This window comes from Pyxicephalus adspersus, chromosome 3, assembly GCF_032062135.1.
Source record: "Pyxicephalus adspersus chromosome 3, UCB_Pads_2.0, whole genome shotgun sequence".
NCBI lineage: Eukaryota > Metazoa > Chordata > Amphibia > Anura > Pyxicephalidae > Pyxicephalus > Pyxicephalus adspersus.
The window spans coordinates 102,724,379-102,747,684 of record NC_092860.1 but is presented as its reverse complement, the minus strand read 5'-3'; the positions used below and the strand labels follow the sequence as shown (position 1 = coordinate 102,747,684).

Here is a 23,306-nt window from a genome sequence, read left to right as displayed (position 1 = left end):
GCATGTTCAGGGATAGGGGAGAGATGTTTAACAGTTATTAAAAAAAACTCCTCTTTTGCATTAGCTGAAGCAGTGGCTGGGGACTGCATGTCAATTTCAGAGCTGCAACTCAATGCAATCAGACGTGTGAAGGGACAATACTGAGCATAACAAAGCCATAAAAAATGAATTCCAATGAAGTGTCAGGGAAGCAAAGAACAAATTATGACAACGCTGTTGCAAATTTGAAATGCTTTGAGGGGTTTCTATACCACCATAACTGTCAGAATCAATAGGCACGTAGCAGAACAATAACTGACACATGTATGAAGCAAAATACAGTTAAATGTTTTATTTGTCTGAAAAAATACAAAAACATTTTATTACATCTTGTAAAACTTTACATTAAAATATTGACATCACATTCTTTAAAAATACAATAAAATCGCAAATGTTTATTAAATAGTAGAAACAAGAGAACAAATGTGGCAATGGGTGAAAAAAAAATATCAGTGGGTTTGTGATAGTGGGTGATAAATAAATACATTTAAAAGTGATACACATCAGGAAATAAGAGAAAATCCTTTCATTGTGTCAAGACATGTTATTTTACATCAGTGTGTCAGAACACCTTCCTATGTTTGAACTTGTGAATTTATATGGATATATAGAACATGGGAGTAGATCCAATTATATTCATTTGTGTCTGCTGCCTGCTTGTAAACTTGGTTAAATTCCAAGCTCAATTTCAGTGTGCAAGTCTCCTGTCCACTGGCATCTCAGTTTTCAAGTAAACAGATCTCAAGCCCAACTTATAATAGTGTTTTTTTGCCTGAAGAGTGTGCCAAATCATCATGATCTGGCAGCAATTAGATTATTTAAGAAAATAGAAGTCCATACTAGGGGCAGGAGGGCCAGTGTGTGATCTGCACACAATAAAATCCAAGGAACATTTTATCACTAGTAAATTGGTCTAACTTGGTAAACAAATTACTTATCCTTAGGGAAGGTTTGATCTTTGCAAATCATTCACTGAAATACAGGTCTGAGTCTAGGACAGGTACTTTAAATTACAATTTATCAGTTAGATGATTGCAGGTGCCTAATGTAAAAAGGGTCAGGTCTACATTAAACTGTTAAAGTATTCTCTTTTGAATTTGCTTCAACACTTGGCAGGGGCGACAGGGATGGTCTCCTCCAAGTCAGATTTTTATTTATAGAAAGTATATAACTGTGGGTTTATTATCTAAATTTGCTGTTATGATATACTGCAGTCTTTTTTTATATGATGCACCTAATAGAGCCTTTTTCCATTTATAGATCATGTGGCATGGAAAATTTGTAGATTTTACCAGCACATTTTTATCACCTCTATCCCACTTTTATTATCATATGTGCATTATATATATCATATGGTATTACTGCTCATTTAGATTTAGACATAGCCATTTATGAGTGTTGGTTATTGATTTGATAAATTACCCATCTGTGATGCAAGGGTTAGGAGTAGTGGATGTTTACTGGTCCTCTGAACCCTATTGTAAGTTTTTTTAAACCATGCAATGTCCTTTTTTTCCTCGATGTATTTGTAGCAGTTAAAATAGGGTATCTTCAAAATGTTTGAAAGCTTATTTTGTATGGTTCACAATGTCAAAACGGTTCTCTCATATTTGCATGACTCCTATGGTTCAGATAAGCAGCTAACACTGGGTACAGCTACTTATGTTCACGTTTGCATTATCTGTGTAAGGGTTTTAAAGTCCTCCATAAACTCTTCTATAGGCTTTTCTTCATACTCTTCACATTTCTTACAGCCACCATCCTGGAAGTCAAAAATCATATTTAAAAAGTTAGAAATTAAATGTGTTGGGTTAAATAGTAATATATAATATCTTTCTCTTTTTTTTAGCTTTAAGTCGATAAACATGCACACCGCCAATTGGAGCATAAGGGGAATTAACCAATGCAGCATCTCAGATACCAACAATTATAGTTAGGGGGCACTTCAGCCAAAAGGAATAACAAAATACAGCTAATAGCCAAGCCCAGTCATAAGAAGGTCTAAGAACACTGACAAGTTATATGGTGCATCTGTAAATTACATCCCACTGCTGCTTGTGATGCGGATATTTTTTAGGCATCTATGAAACGTTTGTAAACTTTTAGGAACTGAAGATTTTGCTGGAATGGTAAATTCCTGATCTATGATCTTGATGGACATAAGTAAACAAGTTATTCCTAAAACTGCAAACTAGTCAAGACAAAGTCATGTTTTTCGTGAAAGAATGAAAGGGTAAGCAGGAAATCATGGAGCTAGGATTCAGTTAAGTTTGGATAACAGAGGCAGACATGATAATTAAGAGGGAGCTACTTCCCTTTGGGAGACCATTTGATAGTATGCAGGGAGAACTCAACCTTTTGACCCTGACTGGACATTAGTTTTGTTGAGCCTAACCTCTCTTGACTTCTGGTGACCCATTGCTGGGAGCTCTAAAGTTAGACACCCATTTTACAAACCAGCAGAAAAACATACAGATACTGGTATTTTATAGCGTCTGTATAAAGGTTCCCCTTCCATGACAGGTATTCTCACCTCTTATGCACTTCCACATGTTGACACTAAAAACCCCAGTATAATTTAGTCTTGGAGCATAAATGAAAACCATACCCCCCCCCCTCCCCTTTGTCATATAACAGTATTTTGGCAAAATAATTGGCTGCTAGGTCCAAATGTTTAATTATGTGTGCAAAACACATGGTTTCTCCATAGCTGTACCAGAGAAAGAAGCAGTATGGTTTGCTGAAGAACACTCTTGTTGTCTAGCAATATATTTCTGCAAATTCTTCTATTTTACCCACAACCGAATGGAAATTTAAAGACCGTGTCTTCCTGTAAAAAGTCTTGAAGTTTACAGTAAACATACCAGCCTTAGAAATACGTACCTGCAGAGAATAAAGATCCCCATTGACCTCCATTTCATAAATTTTATCACTTATCCTCTGTGCTGCATCTTCATCTCCTATTAGATTAATCTCTTCCACAAGTGCTTTAAGTTCCTGTACGTAGCAGCTCAGAATTGACTGTCCACATGTATCCTGTAAACCATACAATATACATCTTCAATAATCAAAAATTGTTTTTTACCCTAACTGCACTAAAATAAATAGCATAAATATATATCTTAACACCGTAAATATTGTGATCCTTACATTTTGATTTGATCAGTACTACACATTTTTATCAATCTAAATAATTACTCTGGTGTACACAATCTAAAACTATTTTAAAAAGAAACATCTTGCTAGAAACAAAAAGCCGAAAAAATTAAATTGCTAGTTTCAAGGTTTGGCTGAGTATTGGCTCATTCACATAATCACAATGCAATATGGACAAGTTAGTACAGTGTGGTGCCATTTAATTTTAAATCGCACCTAAAGCATAACCAGGAAACAGTTGTGCTGCAACACACCATAGCATGCTACAATGCAAGATAAGCAGTGTGATGCGCTACAAAAATGCTGCACAGCACACTCTACTTTCATGGGCTATTCATTGAATGGGGTGCCTAACACAGTGTGCTGCAATGTGCTTCAATGAACAAATATACATGCAATGGAATTGTGTGTGCATAAACCATTAAGGAGTAACTAAACTGAAAAGTGCCTGAAGAAAAAAAAAAAATCTACCTTTAATACCGCAGGGCAGTCCTATCCATCCGGAGCTGTCTTGCCAACGGGTCCCACGTCGTCCTGGCATCTTCTCTTCTTCCTACGTCACCCACCCAGGCGCGAGAGCAGGTCTCGTAGGTAGGAAAAAAAAAATCTCCCTGCACATGCGAAAAGGCTCCTTCTGCGCATCCCCGAGATGTTTTGTGCTCCCATTCATTCATGCCTGAGATGCTTTGCGCTCTCATCCATTCTTGGAATTTATGAGTTTAGGTACCCTTTAATGTTCTTTTGCTACTTTTACAACTTCTCTGTTACTATTTATTTTACCTCAGTGTAGTTATAGAACATGTGTTCTGTGACCCACAACATGCATGCAGATGTGTAGTGCTCTAAACTGTCCTTGGAGCAAACCTACAAACACTATAGCAGACTAGAATATCCCAAGATTGGTGAAGCCTTCATGAATGTTAGGAAGCAAATTACAGGAAAAGGTGGATCAGAATTCCAGGAAAACCTGTCTTCACGAGCCACACAAATTTTGTAATTTATCGTTAGTGAAAACTACCTTTCATTTTTAGTTGAGATTTTTTTTTTGAAATTGTGACTGGCTCCTAGGTGCCTTTTAGAACTGTGGATTTTGCGGTTTGGTTGCAGTTACACTTTTCCACAATCACACATTTTAGCATATTGCCTTCTCATTGTATCCAGCTTTTTGATGAAAAAAATAAAATACTAGGGAAAAATCATCAGAGATGGTCAATATTACAAAAACATATCCAACTGGTACCTAAAAAAAAACCTTCTTAATGATCAAAAAAAAGCAGGATAGGGGTAAAAGACGGTAGTTTACTTACATGGTCGACTGGGCCTGCCGTGTAAAGTTTTAATCCTTCACGCTGTCATTGGAAAATAAATATACAAAAGGCAAAATATAAATAAATGAATAGTGAAAGAACAAAATGCAACAATACATAATAAATCATATGCCTGGGAAATACATTTCAGGCATCATCTGGTTTTTAGAATATTACTTTATATTAAAGTAAATTATACATAAAATTACACACATGTGATTATGTATGTTGTGAATGTCTGCATTTTAGTATTATTTAAGGTGCAGTTAGAAATGGCTTCAAGGCTGTAACCTAAGGACACCAGCACATGTATGCAGCCACTTCCCATGCTTCTGCTCTATCCGAATGTTCAACTGGCAACAGATACCAAAGGGTGCGCTATGAGGTTAGCTTGGGTGCCAGAATGCAGATCCCACTGGTGACAAACAGTAAGGATTACAACATGAAGTGTACCATTCACTGGTAGCCCAAATTATGTTAAGTGTGCTGGAGTCTTCATATTCCTTATTGGGCCAGAGATGCTGAAATAGTGAGCTACTTCTACTGGAAGGCTGCAGTCCAAATTTCACTAGTCTCATGGATAATGGTAACTGAACTGTACTATTACTGGAATGCAGATCACTGTGACTTTGTAGTGAAAAAAAAAAAGAAGATCTGACAAATTCTTCTAACCCTTCTGCTACGAAAGACAAGTACTACAATTGGCATTGATACACCAATAAAGAGTTTCTATTCCCCTCTTCTGATGACTTCCTTTTCCCTGTAATCTAATAGGGGAAAAAAAATAAAAAAAGGTCATGGCCATAATTAAAGAACAAAAATGAATGTGGGATGGTTGTCATAGCAGAGAATTACAGGCATCAGAAAACAATACAAGACACCAGTCATAAACTAACCATACTTTTGCTAGTTCTGCTCATTTTTAAGCTCCTTCCTATAATATATTTGAGTAGCTTCCACTGTTTTTGGTAATAACCAATGATCAAGTCATTGTTAAAACTTGGTACAAAACTAAAGCTGCTCCCCTTCACCCCGCTACAGATGTAGTAACAATTGTTAGACTTTTGTTGGTTCCTGTAATACTTTATGGAGTGGGGCAGGGGTAGCTTGAGATTATACAGGTTTTTACTACAGGTTTCCTACAAGAAACCGTGCCCAGACAAAGATGTACCGACTAAAAGTGTCTATCATTAAGGACTCTGTTTGTAGGATTAAATTTGGAAATAATTCTACTAAACAGTAATGCAATATAAAAAATGAAACTAATTAGTTGAAATTGTTTTAATTTTATATTTATTATTTTACAAACCCGTATTACTTACATATTTCCAGTATTTACTTTTCCTAAGAATCTAAAAAAAAAAAAAAAAACTCACAAAGATAAGCATGACCAGGTGATAGCAAGAAATTCAAGAACTACACAAATAATTTCTCCCACAAATGTTATGACAAATGCAACTGATAAGCATTTCAGTATTATGCATAAAAAGGCATTTAAAAGAACTAATAACTTTGATAATGCAGAGCGAGGTCACTGTATTTTGTAAATATTTCCTTATACATCCCCATGGTCAGCAATGGTAGTCTCTATATCAGCACAGGTTTCTTGATTTGTACAGGTTTATAGATTACATAGGAATAATGTGTACAAGAAATGTTTGCAAAGCATTTCCAGAGCTTTGACAATCTTTGGTAAAGCTTATAAATTATCCAATGTAAGTATTTGACATAGATCATAATGGATGTGCCAGCGGTCACTGAAGCTAATCATTCAGACATTTTTTGTTTTATAAAATTTTAAAAATGTATGTTTTTTTTTTTTTTTTTTTTAGCAATCCTACAGTCAGCATGAAAAAGAAAAACAACAAACAATAATGGCACAAAGTTAACAATCTAGATCAGTGTTTCTCTACCTGGGGAAACCCTTGAAATAACTTTTGGGTTTACAGGAATCCCCTGGTATATTACTATATCCACATCTCACAGTACATTACAGAGGTGGTCAGTAGGAAGAATGCCTCTTACATTGCTGACCAGAGGTAAGAATGCCAATCTTACAGCTAGGCTGACCTGAGAGGCACAAAATAATCTTGGCTTAAGAAACCCGGAGAAATTTCTGGAAAAAACATGGTTGAGAAACACTGTCCTAGATAAACAAATATACCAGATGAAAGCAGCAAATCATGGTATAAAAACTCTGTTGAACACTGTAATCCAGTGGCTGAAATGAGGACAAAAGAACATTGTTATATTTTCCCATTCAATTTACCTATTTACTAAGGTGCAAATGATTCTTTGCTTTCATTACATTTGATATCACAGACCCAGGATGATTAAATAGCTCAGGGTTTCAGATAATTGTCACAGTTATCTGCATTCTTGTTTCATGGACTGACAAGACACCAAAAGATCAGCTATACATCCAGGCAATTAGAATTATTTAAAATGTATTAAGATGATCACACAATACCATAAAGTAATACAATACAGTAATACAAGGGCTGGAAACAAAACACAGCAGATGTTTTCCAGCGGTTTAAAGGCAAGCTTTAGAATGCTAGTTAAAGTGCATAAAAACGTAGTAGGAACGTTTACATACGTTTTTAAAACCATCAATGTAGACCCAGCCTAAATTTGCTTTAATCACCTATGCAATTTAGGCTAGATTAGAGAAAGATGCTCAGATGTATGGGTACCAACAACCAGTATGATCTTCGTTCTCCTGCACTGATGATGAAAAAATATTCTGCTAGAAAAAGTGCAACCCGATTTGCTTCCTTGTCAAAGTCATAGAGATCACATGAACAACAACTCCATGACTAGGATAACTTAAGACCCCACCACCAACATGTTGGGTTTGTTACCACTGCCAATGCACACACAGGAAGAATCAGACATTACCCTTTTTGCAATACAGATGGTTGCTGTCTGTGTATGGTGTACATACATTTTTGTCATTGAGAGTGGCGTAAAAGCAGCTGAGGGGAGGATTGAGAAGGTCATTTATAAGTTCATTTAGCCTGTAGAAGTATTGTTTAAAAGGTTTCAAATTAAACAAATGTAGCTTGGTTTTGAGTTTATCTTTACAAGCCATTAGTGTTAACAGACAATTAAGATGTAAATATAATCAAATAATATATACTTGCCTCAGAAACATTTTTCAGATCAATACCTATTTCCTGCCATTTTCTGTGGAATCCTACACAACGCCCAGGAATAGCATAGCTAAAATAAAACAGGAGACTTTGTTGAAAGGTATACTTTTAACAGTCTACTCCGAAGATAGCTGTGAAGGGGTGTTTACCATTCCACAACCAATTGTGGTGATAGTGGCAGGATATTAACTGCCAAAGATCTGTCCATGTGAACAAGACCTTAGACATATTTTTTCCCTAGACATGCCAGAATAATGAAGTCCTCCAGTGTAAGCGGTCTGTCCCATGTTCCCCATTAATGATACATGATGCCATTGATAGATACATGCAGTCTACTTTATATTTCCAGTGACTCTTCGACTGTATGGACCAACAAGACACAAAAAAGATCACCCTTTGTATTTTTAAAGCTTGGCCGTCAACTACTTTCAAATGTAGTCTTAAAATAATACCACAGGCACTGCTCCAGGAGTGACCTTTTATCATAGTTATATATGCTGGTCTGCAGCATGGTGTGTGAGGATCAAAACGGCCAGAGGGACATCAAGTAACAAGTTAGGCAGGCAGAGATTCACAACCGAGCTCCGCTTCCTGCCCTGTCTGAGGCTCCTATGTGAACCTCGAAGAAGTTTGATGTCCCTCCAGCGGTTTTCATCTTCACACACCACGCTGCAGACCAGCATATCTCCTATATTTCTGAGTGTTATACTCACTGTAAATTTATTTGCATGCTTGTTTATGTAAGCAGATAGGGCCACACACCTCCTCCTTTATCCTGTATATATTTGATTAAAACTATCATGCAATAACAACTGAACAAACATTTATGGTTATATTTTTAAACAATTTGCATAGTGAACAGGTTTACAAAAATCCTTGTTTTTATACTGTGCAAACAGAGATTGGTGAATGTACGTTAACCAAAGATGGGCAAATTTATTTTAATGTGATTGAAAAGTACTTCAAATCATTTACACAGAAATATAGACTTTGTATGATCTTAAAGTGTGTTAATTTTGTACCATTATGCGTTTATGATGCAAGTAAGGGACGGGCTACAGGTGTAGGAACGATCACCTTCCAAACCTTTTGGTTGCCAAGCTGACATTATACTTTTCATGAAGAACACCACCAGCAGTTCAGGTCCTCTTATGTTATATATTCCTTTCTAAGTAGATTATGTGTAGGTATTATTTTCTTTATGACTAATCCATCCTCAAAAATCCCTTTTCCAGAGATGACTCCCGAACAAAATACATGTATTTATTTTTTATTTTGTAACACATTATGGTAATGGCTACATCCATCACAAATAAAGACCACAGAGGTTTACACAAGGTTACATGTAAATTTAGCATAGCATATACACAGCCACTTTATAAAGTGCACCTCTTCAATTGCTTGTTAACTCTACATGCCTAAAAGCACTGCATTTCTGTAACGCAACTAGCTGGTTGACTTTGTCAAGACAATCTGCTTAAGTTCAAACCAAGCATCAGAATGGAGAAGGCCGATTTAGGTAACTTAGAATGTGGCACGGTTTGTGGCAGACTGGCTGGTCTAAGTATTTCAGGAAGTTTGCTAATCTGCTGGGATTTTTACACAACTATCTGTAGGGTTTATAAGTGCAACACCTTATAAATTCCCGCCCCCCCCATCTACGTCACCCGTTCTCCCGCCTTGGTAGGGTGATGTAGGAAGTAGAACCAGGAAGAAGAGGAGAAGTGGGGGGTGCCTAAAGACGGATCCTGGGATGACTGCCTGTGTGATTGAAGTGCATTATTTTTGTTTTAGTGGACTTTTGAGTTTAGTTCCCATTTAAATAACCGCTCATTACAACCAAGGTATGCAGAACAGCAATTCCAAATGCACAGCACATTAAACCTTGAAACAGATGGGCCACAGCTGCAGGGGAAACACCAGGTGCCCCTACTGTCAGCTAAAAAAAGGCACTCAATGCTACAATTTATGAGAGCTCACCAAAATTGAACAAGAAAAGATTGGAAAACATCAATCCTGTTTTGTATCAGTGGTTCAGGCTGGTGGTTGAGTGGGGTATTGGTGTGAGGGATATCTTCTTGGCTCCTTAGTTGATCATCATTTAAATGCCACAGCCTACATTAGTATTGGTGCTGACAATGTTTATCTCTTTATGACTACAGTGTAACCATCTTCTGATGGCCACTTTTCCAGTAGAGCAACTTTGGGATGTGACAGAATGGGAGATTCACATCATGGTTGTGCAGCTGACACCTGCAGCAACTGCATGATGCCGTTATGTTGATATGAACCAAAACCCCAGAGAAACGTTTTAAGCGCTTGTTGAAATTCTGCCGCAAAAAAAATGTCAGTTCAAGGGAAAAATGGGGGCCAACATGGTAGTAACAAGTGTACCTAAAAGTGACTGGCGAATGTATATGCCTAAAATAACTGTCGAGACAATACTTCATATGAAGTAATTTATTAATGGTGAAAAAAAACACTTACCTAAATATTAAAATAACACTGATTATAGGCACAGTCCAGTGATACATTTATTGACACGAAGCCAGAGTAGAATTAATCCATGATCTATGCTTTTCATCATGAAGGAGACACAGAAGAGAGCTCTTCGAAAGTTTTATCCAATAAGGCAATGCTCTTTTGTGCCAATAGGCTGAGTAAAAAAAGATAACATGACTTGGTCAACAGGCGAATATAATGATACAAAAGTGGTGTTCTAAATTGGAATCTGGAACTCTCTAATGGAGTTTGACACATTTTTATAAATTATTGTCAAAGTATAAAGCTAACAACCATTTATTCTAGCAACCTGTAATATATATATATATATATATATATATATATATACACACATATACATATACACACACACACACTTTCTTTAAAGAAAACAAAAAAAAACTTGCAAAACTATCGTGTATGTAGAGTGACACTATAGCGCAGTGAATCTGTGGGAGTTATTCCTAAGACCCATCTATTTGTATGTCAGAAAGGATACCCTGGGCATTACATAAAAGAAAAATAATGCAGAATGCTATGCATAGTAAATAAAATAAAAGTAATACAAGAAAAAACCCTTTCATTCCATATGCCTGTCGACACACGGAATACAGAGCAGACATTCTCTGAACTTTACTGCCAACCCACAAATCAGTTGGCACAACCAAATATATGTTAATGCTGCACTTGGCAGGTACTATGCAGAATAAATAATTAACACATTTAAATGTAAGGTTTTATGAGGATTTTGGGGAGGAGATAGCAACTTCTCACACCCAATCTATCTCTCCAACCCATCATACTTTTTTTGCAATCCAGTGAATCTTGGGTGAAAACATTTTTTAATTCACCCTCAAATTTGTAGTGTTCTTCCCAATCCACGGAACCATGTCTACTGAATATTATTCCAATACATTACTGCACTTGCCTTTCTCTGGTTTATTCTTTTAGACACATTCCCTCATCACACTATGAATAAACAAGCACTTTTTGCACAATATCCACATTAAATAGATCACATAATCTTTCATATATTTGAATACTTTTGGTAAGTTGTCAAATTAAATTTTGGCTTAAAACAAATACCAGTTTTTAGAGGTTTGCAGGTAGTTGTTTAAACAGTGAATTATATACACACATACACACACACACACATATATACATACTTTTTTTTTTTTGAGCTTGCTGTGGGGGGATTGCTCATAGCACAGGCTTGCAACAGTTCAAATGAGGCTTTAGTCTCACTTTCAGGGCCCACTGCCAGCTTTAATTTACGAAAAACAACAAAACGGTAATCAGTTTTCCTTCATAGGGGATCATTACAGCATGACCTATCCTCTTCTGACCTTCTCCCAAAAGTTGCTGGTCCACCAGACCTATACTGTGAGACCTTCAAGTGTAAAGGCTTCACACAGCCTTTTTGCCGGAGCCACACCTGGCCTCAGGCTACAGCTTCCCCAGACTCAAAGGCCTGCTTTCTTTTATTGCTAACCAGGTGCTCCAGGGCCATGCTCAATTCCTGGCCTACAAAAAGAGGTGTGCCTGGATCCCAAATAAAAGCTGCAATTCTGCAGCAAAACAATTAGTCTTATCCAGGCCCTTTTCCAGGGAAACCTGAGGTAGATGATCCCTCTGAATTTGGCATCAGACCTTTCCTCCTCTAATATATATTTTTATGTGTAATTTGTTCAAATATATCACCTATATTTGTAGGTGCTGTTAAACTGAAGAGCTAATGTTTATTCATCAGGGCTCTACTTACATGTGGTGTGCTTATTTCTTCACTTGACGCCCTTATTTCCTTCACTTCTCCATCAAGTTACGAAAAGTAAAAAAAAAAAAAAAAAGTCTAGTACAGTATGGAAGCTATTTTTATCATATGATTGTGCTGATGCACAGCAATTGACAGTTTAGGCAACTATATTTTTTTTTTATCACAAGGGACAGGAAGAGCATCCTGAGGCCTTTGTAAACCAATTTGCAACCAACCTACTTCCACAATAAGTACAAAAAAAACCATAGCAATGATTATATATCTGAAGGCCTGGGTACTTCATCACACAATCTCTGCAAGAAAAACCAAGGAAAAGCCAGTCTGAACAGTGACCCTTTTCTCTAGCAAATATATGTAACTAGTACTAAATGGAACATGAAGCAGAATTTACACTAGATAAGCCCTATAATTACAGCTGGACACCAAGACTGTACTGAAGTTGTGGCCATGGCGGTCTGTGAATCTAATGTGAAGGTTAACAACTTTGTTCATTATTATTTTTATTATTATTATTATTATTACTACATCAACCAAGAAGGCAGCTGCAAAATCAAAAACAAACTTGTGGAGAATTGCACATCAATGTCAGCATCATGCTGTATGGAGGTGTTTTATTGTTTTATCAATGGGACAGGAAACACCAGTGGGAATTGAATAAAAAATGGATGACACTAAATACAGGGCAATTTTTGAGTCAGAGAGATTTGGGAATGGGATGAAAGTTTACACAACAAACCAGAATGTATTGGTTTAAAGGAATACACTGGTTAACATCCTGACCTCAATACAACTGAAAATCCGAAGATTGCTGTACACCAACACAATTTGAAGGAGTTAAAGTAGTTTTCCCTTAGTGAAAATCTCTGTGCCTAAATGTGCCAAGAAACTTGCAGTTGTATTTGCGGAAAAAGGTGGCCCTTCGAAGTATTGACTTGTGTAAGTCTGGGTATATTATACTTTTGATAGGGCTGTAAATATTTTACACAGAGGGAAATGAATACTTTACAAGGCACTGTATGCACAGTGAGAAAGTGTGTTTAATTAAAATCCATCTACAGTGCTACAGTAAAAGTTCAAACAAGGAATCCAATGTGTATACTAGATACTAGTTGATAAATAAACCTAACATGATCATACAATTTCAATTAATATCTTGTGATCTGTTAATATTGTAATGAAACAATTTTTTTGTTGTGTCCCTGGATAACCATCTTGTTTCTATGGTTTTGGGTGCAACTTTTGCTTAGTTTACACTTGCCTTTAATCATCTTGTCTGCATGCTTATCTAATACACTCAGAAGACACTGATGACTTAGGAAGAAACAGCAGCTAACAGCCTAAAGAGACATTACCAAATGACTAAAATGCAGTACTTGTGTAATTATTCAAACAGCACTTATACCAACCAAACTTTTTCCATAAGAAATAAAAGGAAAATGATTAATCCGTTCCAATGAAAAAAAATCCTATTGTTATTGACATATTATACTATTGATGGGGCTGTATAAAACAAATTAAACACTGCTTAATACTAAAATCGATAAATACAAAAGCAGTTAGATGAAATAAATGAAAATTTAACCTCACTTTACCTTGCTGAGAAGAGCAGAGTGCCTACTAGGATTGTGCTGAGAAGGGAGGAGGAGGGGATGTTAGGTAATATTACACAGAGTTATAGCTCGGGTGGTTCTCTGAATGGTGGCAACTGGCGTACTGACACACACACACACACACACACACACACACACCTCATTATTGTTTATGTATGTCTGATTTTTTTAATATTTTATCAATAAATTATTTAAATTTTGAAATATTTAAAACGCCTAGCTATATAGCAACAAACTGAAATTTTAGGTCAACCATCTTTTCTTTTCACCTGCAACCCATACCATAAATAAGGCATTAAAATATACCATGAAAAAGACAATATACATAAAACAAGAAAGTTAAGTAATAACAGGAGAAAATTAAAGCAAATTTGTGCAAGCCTAATAAAGTTCAAGAACTAATGTATTTATGCATACAGTGAGTATGGTTTAAAGAAAAAAGCCCCCACTGTCCCCTGTAACTAAAAATTTGGAACAGGTTATGCACAAGATTTGAAACAAAGGTTGTACACCTAATACTCCTACCTTATAGCATTTGACAATACTTAACCATTGCCAATGAAGCCCATACAGATGCTATAGTGTCTAGAGTGGAAGTTAAGGCGACTGTTGGGAAAAATGTTAACAGTCTTTGTACATACAAATTCAGTATTGTATGAAAAAAGTTTGCAGAGGTTGCTGTTGACAAAGACCCTGTACCACATGTGACATTTGGAGTAAAGGACAGATGAGATTAGTACTGGGCCAGATTTCAGAATTGCCGTCCCTGGTCACAGATTCCCTTTGCAGGCTGAGCAGTAAGGAGATTTTTTTTTTTTATTAGTATAAAATGTATTGCCCTGAAAGCATCTGGTCCTACCTGCAAGCCCCAAAATAACCCTGTATGCCTAAGGTATTCTTCCTCGAGCATTCGTTTTTTGCTGTATCCGCATCACAGTAAGTCCAGGTTCACGACTGCGGTGCAGAATGCTCTTGGACCCCATTCTCTATATTCACACCCCTTGAAAATATGTCCGCCATATCATCTACAAGCAAAGGTTTGTTCTGTATTTGGACAACATCTCTGCAGACATTCAGATAGTTGTATTCCACACCACCTACACACTAAAGGATTATAGTAGAAACTCATATTGTACCTTCATCGTTGCTAGACACGGATTAAGACTATAAGCACACATAGTACAGGAAATGTAATAATATAGAATTAGAGCTAGGGTGGTTATCTCTTTCTCTCAGTAATGTAAAGATCTGCCAAACAAGCTATATATAGAAAGGAAAACATGTTTTTTTGTTGGCAAAACTCTATATAGTAATTGCTCCTATAACATATGCAAGTATTTGATTACAAAAAATACATCACAAAAGATAGGACTTACTGGGGTACAGACTGACACAGTTTGCCCTTATGAGCTGCCCATAAGGGTGAAATGTGTCAGGGCCAAAGACCAATGATCTTTACCAGTATTCTTTATGTACTTTAGCCCCTCCATGGGTATTACTGACGTATACCTGTATTTCAGGAGTTTAATGTAAAGCACTCAGCAGCAGGGTACAAACTACCTTTTGTGAAAAATGTTCCTATGATATTATACAAACAATTACTAAATAGAGTTTTGCCAACAAAACCCTGCCTTTTTTCTAGTTTCTTCCTTCTCTATATACTTTTACAGGAAATATAACAGAAAATTGTCTGACGTTGATTGCTGGGTTTCCAATACTTCAGTCTCTCTGGAGTCAACATTGCCTGCATTGATTTCACATATATAGCTATAATAAATATAGTTCTCAGATATTTGGAGGTGCTGATCTTGCAATTCTTGTGTTCTTTATACCAGAAGCAATAAAGTCACGGTTCACTACCTACTGCTACATTTTGGCATGGGGACTGGACAGTCTTCCAGATGTAAGTTAAACACTGAGAAGGTGTGTCAGGCTGTTAAACCACCTACAACTAACCAGATTCCAGTGCTTGCAGTAGTATCATTCAATGAGGCCTTATTTCATTTATTTCTTAGGAATATGTAAATTTTTGAATGTCTACAGTCTACCCACCGGTTCACATTAATCATTTTGGACCAAAACATTATAGTAAGGCATACGTCCTCTTAATCTGATAAGTATAGGCGACCTTGTATGTATGTGGTAAATCGGGGCATAAACCAAAAAAGCTTGGCACATGCAAGATTTTTAGTAGAGATTCAGTACAGATTCTCAATAGAGATTGGGCAACTGCAAGATGCTGACAAAAATACATTCGTGCCATGCAGTCATAGGATACCCAGAACATGTTTAGTTCCAATAATAGCATCTAGTTTTCTTTTTCAAGAGGAATAAAATTACAATAAAGTTAAAGAAAAGTGTGCTGCACATTATTGAAGGTAATCATGCATTGCTTTTTTGAATTTTAAAGCTCACCATGTAAAATGCAGAGGAAATCTGCAGTTCAGCTCAAATGTGACGTCACGTTAGAAACTGAACTGCAGATTATCTCTACGATCCACTACGATCTCCGGGCACTATAGGTGATGAATGGAGACTTGACTGTAGTGCCCCATGTTCTTGGATAGAGTTTCTCTATCCGAGAACACATAGTACAGTGCTGCAACAGCGATCGCTGTTGCCACACTGTGCTGTGCTACCACTATGTGTTCTTGGATAGAGTTTCTCTGTGCCAAGAACGTTTGGGGACAAGTCCCTATTCATCACCTTTTATCACCTGTAGTGACCCGTGTTCTTGGATAGAGTTTCTCTATCCAAGAACACAGGGCACTAGAGGTGATAAATGGGCCCCTGAAATGAAATGATTGTGTAAAAAAAGGCTTTAGTTCCTCACATTTTTATGCAATCTTTTTGTTAACCTGCTGAATTAAAGCTGAAAACCTGCAGTTCAGCTGCATCTGAGTGGTTTCATTTAAAATTAGTTGAGGTAATGTACAGAACCAAAATTAGAAAAAAAGTTGTCTGTCCAAACATTTATGGACCTACCTGTAAATTTAAACATCCTAACTTGCATTCACTTGTTTCAAAATGCTTGAAATGTCTTTTGCCTTGTATGAAGGTAAATGCAGTTTTGACACAAATACAAGATTGTTGATATCAATCCATAATGTGATGAAATATTGATGAAAATAGTAGATATAGACATGCTGAAATTCCTTGCCTAACTGTTTTGACTTGGTTTATGATTAGGTTTTCTTTAAATTACAATGGTAATAAGGATCATTTATTTGCATCATTCACATGCCTTTAAAAGCCCCTATTGATTCAGCAATGACTTAAACCCCCACCTCTTAATAGTAAATCATACTCTATTCAGATACCATCTAGTCCTTTAGAGACCCCATATAATTAGACATTAATGCTGGTCAATACAGTTATTTGCCTTGACCTTTCAGATAAATTAGGACTAGAATTTTCCCTTGTCTGACATTGATGCTTGAATTTGAAAGCAATCACTGAAAGCCCTAATTCCCACTTCCCAGATGCAAATTCAACAACTGCACATATACCCTCCACCTATATGTTACACCATACTTCAGTTATATTTCAATCAGTTGTATACTCTAATCATTTTTGTAGCATTTGAGAAATGAGCTCAAATAAAAAAAAAATATTATGCAAATAACACAATAGATAGTCCTTCTGGAAGGCAACTAAAACTCTGCACATGAACAGAAGCATCACTAACATGTACGCTACATAACAGCTGAAGGGTGTTCCCTGCAGGAAATTCCTTAAGGCATATTGGAAAAACTGACCGCTTAACAACAAATTCACATGATCATGCTGGGAGAGAATGTTTAGTTGCTGGTGAAACTTGAAGGCACTTATATAAGATGTGCAGATTCCTGATTCCATACAACACATTTGGAACTTGCACCTAGCCAGCTGATTAATTTTCGGTTTAGATACTGGCACAGGGAAAATGCACTGACACAAACACACTTTCAGACTGGGGAGGGTTCAGACTGGGAGGGTTATTTGGTAAAGAGAATATATGGTTGATTTGCGCCCATTTTTCGGCTCTGGTCAAACAGGTATTTTAAATAAAATGTTCTGTTATATCTAGCCAATATGAAATACTGCATACAGATATGTGCTTTACTAGGACTAGCCAGAAGCTGGAGCTTTTTAACAAACTATCAAATTGCTTCTAATTGCAGAACCCAACAGCTTAAGCTGGAATTTATGCTAACCATGTGGTATAGATGTTAAGCAGAAAGGCAAAGTAAATATTTCATACCAAAAAGGTTAGGTAGACATTGCAACCCTAAAAGTTTGCAAAAAAAGGTATATGTATATACTTTACTTCTATGCCAAAAGTACAATGTTTTTGTAATAACAGGAAAAGGCCAATCCTTTTTTCATGTCCCTTTCTGCTTTGCAGGGGTTTTAAAGTCCTTGAAGAACAGCATTAGAAAAGTACTTCTAGAACTGTGGTGCCGTATACATTCAAGTCTGCTTTTTCTAGCATAATGACCACCATCAAAAAAAAAAAAAAAAATTTATGGGGCAGGAATATTACTACCCCTACCACTGAAGAATCAGGCTTCACCAGAACACAAAGGGAATTTAAAATTTAAATACAATAGAGGAATCAGGAACAGATACTAAAGCCGCATACACAGCTGCAATAATCGTCGTTGGAAAGGATCTTTTACGATCCTTTTTAACGACTATTATTGCACGATGCATGAATGAGTGCTGTACATACAGCGACATTCTGCTCTATGCAGAGTGGAGGGGGGAGAGCCCTGTACAGACACAAGAACCGTTGGACGTGTGTACGTACCTTAACTATGCAGGGAAATCTTGCTAATGAGTCCTGAAGAGATATAAATACCAATCAGTGATTTTGCCTACCAGGCTTCATCTTAAATTAATACACTGTGCCTGATTATTCAAGATCTCCAAGACTGGAGAATATAGGCAATATTGGGTAAACCTGGAATAGATTTGGTCTAGGATGGAAAACATTTGCCAACTACAATAAATGTTTAAGAAATCCATTTTTGGGCTGCTGCTTCACCTAGATACCCCTATGACATTAAAGCTCCCCAAGCATGGAGAAGATAGACTAAATCAGGCCTCTTATGTTTGTTTGGATAGTATAAACCCTTTACTGACAATGTACCTGTAAAAACAAAAAAAAAAAACAAAAAAACAAAAAAAAACAAAACACACACACACACACACACACAAACAGTATCCTACCAAAGACGTTTCATTGATCTAAAAGATTAAACAAGAAATATAATTGGTTGTTATGGGTTAAAACACTTAGCACATCATAACTTTTTTCCCACTTTATTAAGTATGCTTTAATGTCACAAGGTGATATCTAGTGAATAGGTGTAAATTTCATGTTGACCTAACTAAGCTCACCTGGCCTTTGATCAGCTGCATTTGTGATATTAATTTATTACATAACCTTTACCCTTTAAATAATCATATCAGAATCAACAAAACGCATCACATACTCTGTTCTCAACAAGTATGTAGAAACTTCCTAGAACAAGTATGTACAAATTGTTCTGAAATGTTCCAGGAGACAGTTAAGCTTCCTCAGCCAGTCAGTGTACCCCAAAGGTAAATTGTATTGGACTTTTTTTTTTTTTTTTTTTTTTTTTTTTATGCCTTTAGCATGTTAGCATGCAGGTATTCCCTTATTCCCTGAACCTGTCTGAAGACATCACATTCAGCAAGCATTTACAAAGAATTTAACACACTGTAAATAGTTTTTAAGTGCACTTGTGGATAGGAAAATTTCAAAATAAAGGCAGCTATAACTTTCCCTCCCTATCCTCATCCGAATACTAGATGCAAAGACAGGGAGATTGCAGTGTTGCTGACAGCACAACACCACACAATGTTTACAAGCCTGCGGATACAATAGATACTGCAAATGCATGTTTTACATGAACTGCAATTTGCTAAGAGCTAGATAGGTTTGTTTGAAAATGAATGACAATGCAATGAATGTGTATTTCGCCTGAAACCTTATGATAAAGCATGTAAATATGTACAACGCAGCAGAAATGTGTTTCCTTTGTACATATCAAACTGGAACAACATTTGAACAGCCATATGAAGATCTCTCAGCACACTATCTAAATCATTCTTTAAAACCAATGTATACTGAGAAAAGAATAGGAGGCCAACAAGGCAGAATTATGCTTCTCACAACACCTATAATTCCAGTGCAGTTTCTTCAATACTTCCAGAGTCATTCCTCTACATGAAGTATGTCTTTACTGTAATGTTCTAGTATGCATGCTTTTAATGCTCAAGTAGCTCTTGCCAGTAATCCTTCCTTTCTCTCTATAGCTGGTCCCGAGTACCTTTTCTTTCCCACAACATGCAATTTAAAAACATCCATCATAGTTTGACACAACTACTGGTTCATGTACTGGTGTTGGAACTACGCAACACACACACACACATATACATACATATATTACATACACACACACACACAATATATATTATACAACACACACACAGACTATATATTATATATACACACACACACACTTAAAGGTCCCCATCCAGTTTTCTAAACAGAATAAAAAGACCATGGTCTATTCATTTAAAAAGGAAGCCAGGGCAGCATCATGTACTAAAAAGAAAAATAGGCACACACAGTGTTGTAGTCTGACTCAATATTTTAGGGCATCAGGGTGCCCAATAAAAAAAAAAAAAAAAAATTGTATTTTTAATGCACTGACCTGTTTATTGACATTAGAAGTTTAAATAATATTAAATATCCTTTGCTGGCTTCATCTGCTGCTTTCTGTAATATAGTTCTGCACTAACCTGCTGCACTCTAAATGCTATGTGCAGGTGCTAATTTGCCACCATGGGCAGCAGAATCTCCTAAAAATGACAACCTAGCCAAGTATCTGTGAAATATGACTACAAGGTGGAGAATGCAGAAAAGGTCATTCCAGTTGCTGGAACAGTAAAGAGAATGTACCAAGTCTTGAGATTGTAAAACATGCAAGGATAAAAACAGATCTGTGCTTTAATATGCAAATAATTATTTACTCAAGGTGACAAAAAAGATACAAAAACTGCTTTATATGTAACCATAAAACTAATCAATACAAATTTATGCCATGTAGCGAAAATATGTAGTTAGGAGAATGGTTATGTGCCAGCTAAAAACTGTTCTATTCTGAGACTACTAGCCAAGACTGGAGAATTTCAGCACCTTTACAATTTAGCTTAGGGTTGTCTTGAAAAATCCAATAACATTTCTATGGAGAGATTTACCAGATCTCATGCACAGTATGTAAGGTAACTGCCTAGCAGTTAAATCTTTCAGAGGCAAATAGGTTTAATAGGCAGAGTAGCCATAGCCTGACAATGGTGAAAATGGGCCAGTGTTCTGCCCACCCTGTACTTCTATCCTCTGCATTTAAATCAACCTGACTGCTATTAGAATTTGTCTTGTTCAATTTGGGGTATAGTAGAGCTTTAGTACAATCCTTTTAAAGCTACTACATGTGCACATTTATGTCCTACTATAGCAATGAAGTATTGGAATCTTTAATTATGCTATTGGACAGGACAATGGACATAAGTGTATTAGAAACTTTATATATTATGCTAATGGAACTTGCACTAATAAAACCAGGGGCTTCAATTAAACCTGCTGAACACATTCCCCTTTTTTCCCCTGAACTGTGCAGGTTGCACCCTGATTGCTAGGCAGCCATTTATATCATTGACACTGTGCACCATGACACCCAGCTCTGTTTATGTTTCCCAACATGCTACACACTGACCTATTAGTTACTTAAGACAGAAACCTAAAATAAATCCTTTAAGCTGGATTGAGTTGCAGAGACATAAAGCAGAAGATTGATCTAAGGACAGACTAGTATAGGATATGCTTCGTGCAGTGTGTAGTCAGCACAATGTTAAGCCTTGCAGTAACTTACGTCTCTGTACATTCCATCTGGGCTGTAACATGGAGAACAGGAACTTAATGCAAGATCAGGAACTGTAACCCAACATCAGGATATCAAGAAAAGGTTATATTAGTTGCCATTGTCCTGGCTTCCTGCTTCTGTGTGTTGAGCTGGTGTGTGGAAATGGAAAAATACTGGATATGCACTACTTTTATAATAAAATAAAACTTGCAGCAGTGTCTTTTCCTTGCTTGCTGTCAGATCAGGCGGATTGCCATGCTCCTCCTCTTCATACCTCTTGCCTTGCCCTCATTCATAGCTGCATGCTACATTTCCTTATTGCTGTCCTATTAGTGAGAGCTCACAATAAAAGTAAGACATTGTGCTGTGTTTGTCACCAAATCCTGCAATACATCATAATAGAGATATCTTAATGTAGTAAGATTTACAAACAAGCTGACTTATGCTGTAAGCAGCATTGTTAACGTGTCCATTTTATTGTTCGTTTGGAGTAAGGAAGAACTAGAACCCCTTTCAAGATTTATTGCCGTCTGTCATTGATAGGTACAAAGTTTTGGCTATATATACACACACAAACACACACTTTAAGACAGCCATACATGTTTCAATCTGATCAATCGGCGTACAATCATTACCAAAACGATGTAACGTTAAACATGGACTACCCAACAAAAACAGGATAATAGTTAAAAAGCCACTATCATTTAATAGGTGGCACTGGAGTAGTATAGTCCCAGACTCCGATAATTTAGCAGCTTGCTGCCTCTACCCTAACCTTCTGTCCTGCGGTTTCCCGCGCCTGTCTGCCTTGTTGAGCTGCCAAGTGCAGCACTTTTTCTCTGTCTCTGCCCGAGTTAGCATGCAGCACTTCCTGGTCTCACATGTCTGTGGGCAGTTTTGCTCACACTGACACAGCCCAGGGAGGAGCAGCTCCTTAAAGGGGCAGAGGCTATTTAGCCTCAGCAAAAATGGGGCCTGGTGCTGAGACTTTGCACCACTTACCTCACTACTCCGCTTTGTGCTATATTGTTATTTCTGATCCGACCACTGCCTGGACCCCAACTACGTCTGTCTGCCCTGACCCCTACTATGTTTGCCTTCTGCTTACCTTGACTCCTTTTCCTTGAACCCAAGCTACGTTTGTACATTTTGCTTGAACCTGGACTGGATTAGCTGGTGCCTGTCTCCACATCAAGGCCGCTCTGTCTTTGCTGCAGGGTGACACCAGGTTGTGGCCCTTAGGGTCACCCTGAGCAAAGAGCCCAGCAGCCTCTAGGCTACTAGCCCATCACCCCTTGGGGGTGCCCAGGAAATGGCCAGGTGTGTAGCACAGGAATACCTGAGGTGCCAAGTCTAAATTGTCCCTGACAACTCCCTAGCTAGGGGTAATCAAATACAAACCCCTCATCAAGCAGCTGGGTCTTGTTACCCCATGACACATGCCCTGCTCAATGCCCAAAGGCACAGTAAAAGTGCACACCAAGGGTTTGATAACCTTGGCATAAAAGGGTCTGGGTAGCAACTTGCCACTTGCCAATACTATATGAAAGGAAAAGGAAGGAGACAAAAAATTTAGAGACAGGGCCTTCGAGCTGGAATGAGTGGCTAACAGCTGGGGGGTTGAAAAATCTGCCAAACGATTCAGTGCTTCCTGTTATAGAATAGTACTTTAGATATGCATTTTTCTAGCCTAGTTTAGGAAAAAAAAGTCAAGACAATATCTGTTTCTTGTATTGTAGTTTATTCTTGCTTAGGCATTTGCAGCTGTTTCGAATCTGTTGCAGGGTTAAAGGATCCTTTCAGATCCAATACTATGACAGGCATCT

General features: G+C 37.2%; 1 protein-coding gene across 3 annotated transcripts; it reads right to left on the bottom strand.

The window, feature by feature from the left end:
- Positions 1 to 316: 316 nt before the first annotated feature.
- On the bottom strand, positions 317 to 22,370 carry IL15 (interleukin 15). 3 transcript variants are annotated; one of them, XM_072405864.1, is made up of 7 exons: positions 22,256 to 22,370; positions 10,145 to 10,313; positions 7,649 to 7,727; positions 5,825 to 5,854; positions 4,503 to 4,544; positions 2,923 to 3,075; positions 317 to 1,801 (listed from the first exon to the last, which is right to left on the bottom strand). In XM_072405864.1, exons 2-7 carry the CDS (start codon positions 10,189 to 10,191, stop codon positions 1,706 to 1,708), a joined length of 447 nt encoding a protein of 148 aa, XP_072261965.1. In that variant the 5' UTR covers positions 10,192 to 10,313; positions 22,256 to 22,370; the 3' UTR covers positions 317 to 1,705. The 3 variants fall into 3 exon arrangements, with proteins under 3 accessions (XP_072261965.1, XP_072261964.1, XP_072261966.1); XM_072405863.1 differs by lacking the exon at positions 22,256 to 22,370 and adding an exon at positions 21,490 to 21,741; XM_072405865.1 differs by lacking the exons at positions 5,825 to 5,854; positions 22,256 to 22,370 and adding an exon at positions 21,490 to 21,741.
- Between the last annotated feature and the right edge of the window lie 936 nt (positions 22,371 to 23,306).

Coding starts and splice junctions, on each gene's coding strand:
- IL15 (XM_072405864.1), bottom strand. CDS start 10,191: ATGTATCACTGGACTGTGCCTATAATCAGTGTTATTTTAATATTTAG. Junction 7,728..10,144: donor AGTGTTATTTTAATATTTAG/GTAAGTGTTTTT, acceptor GTTTTATTTTAG/CTATGCTATTCCTGGGCGTT. Junction 3,076..4,502: donor CGGCAGGCCCAGTCGACCAT/GTAAGTAAACTA, acceptor TATGGTTTACAG/GATACATGTGGACAGTCAAT.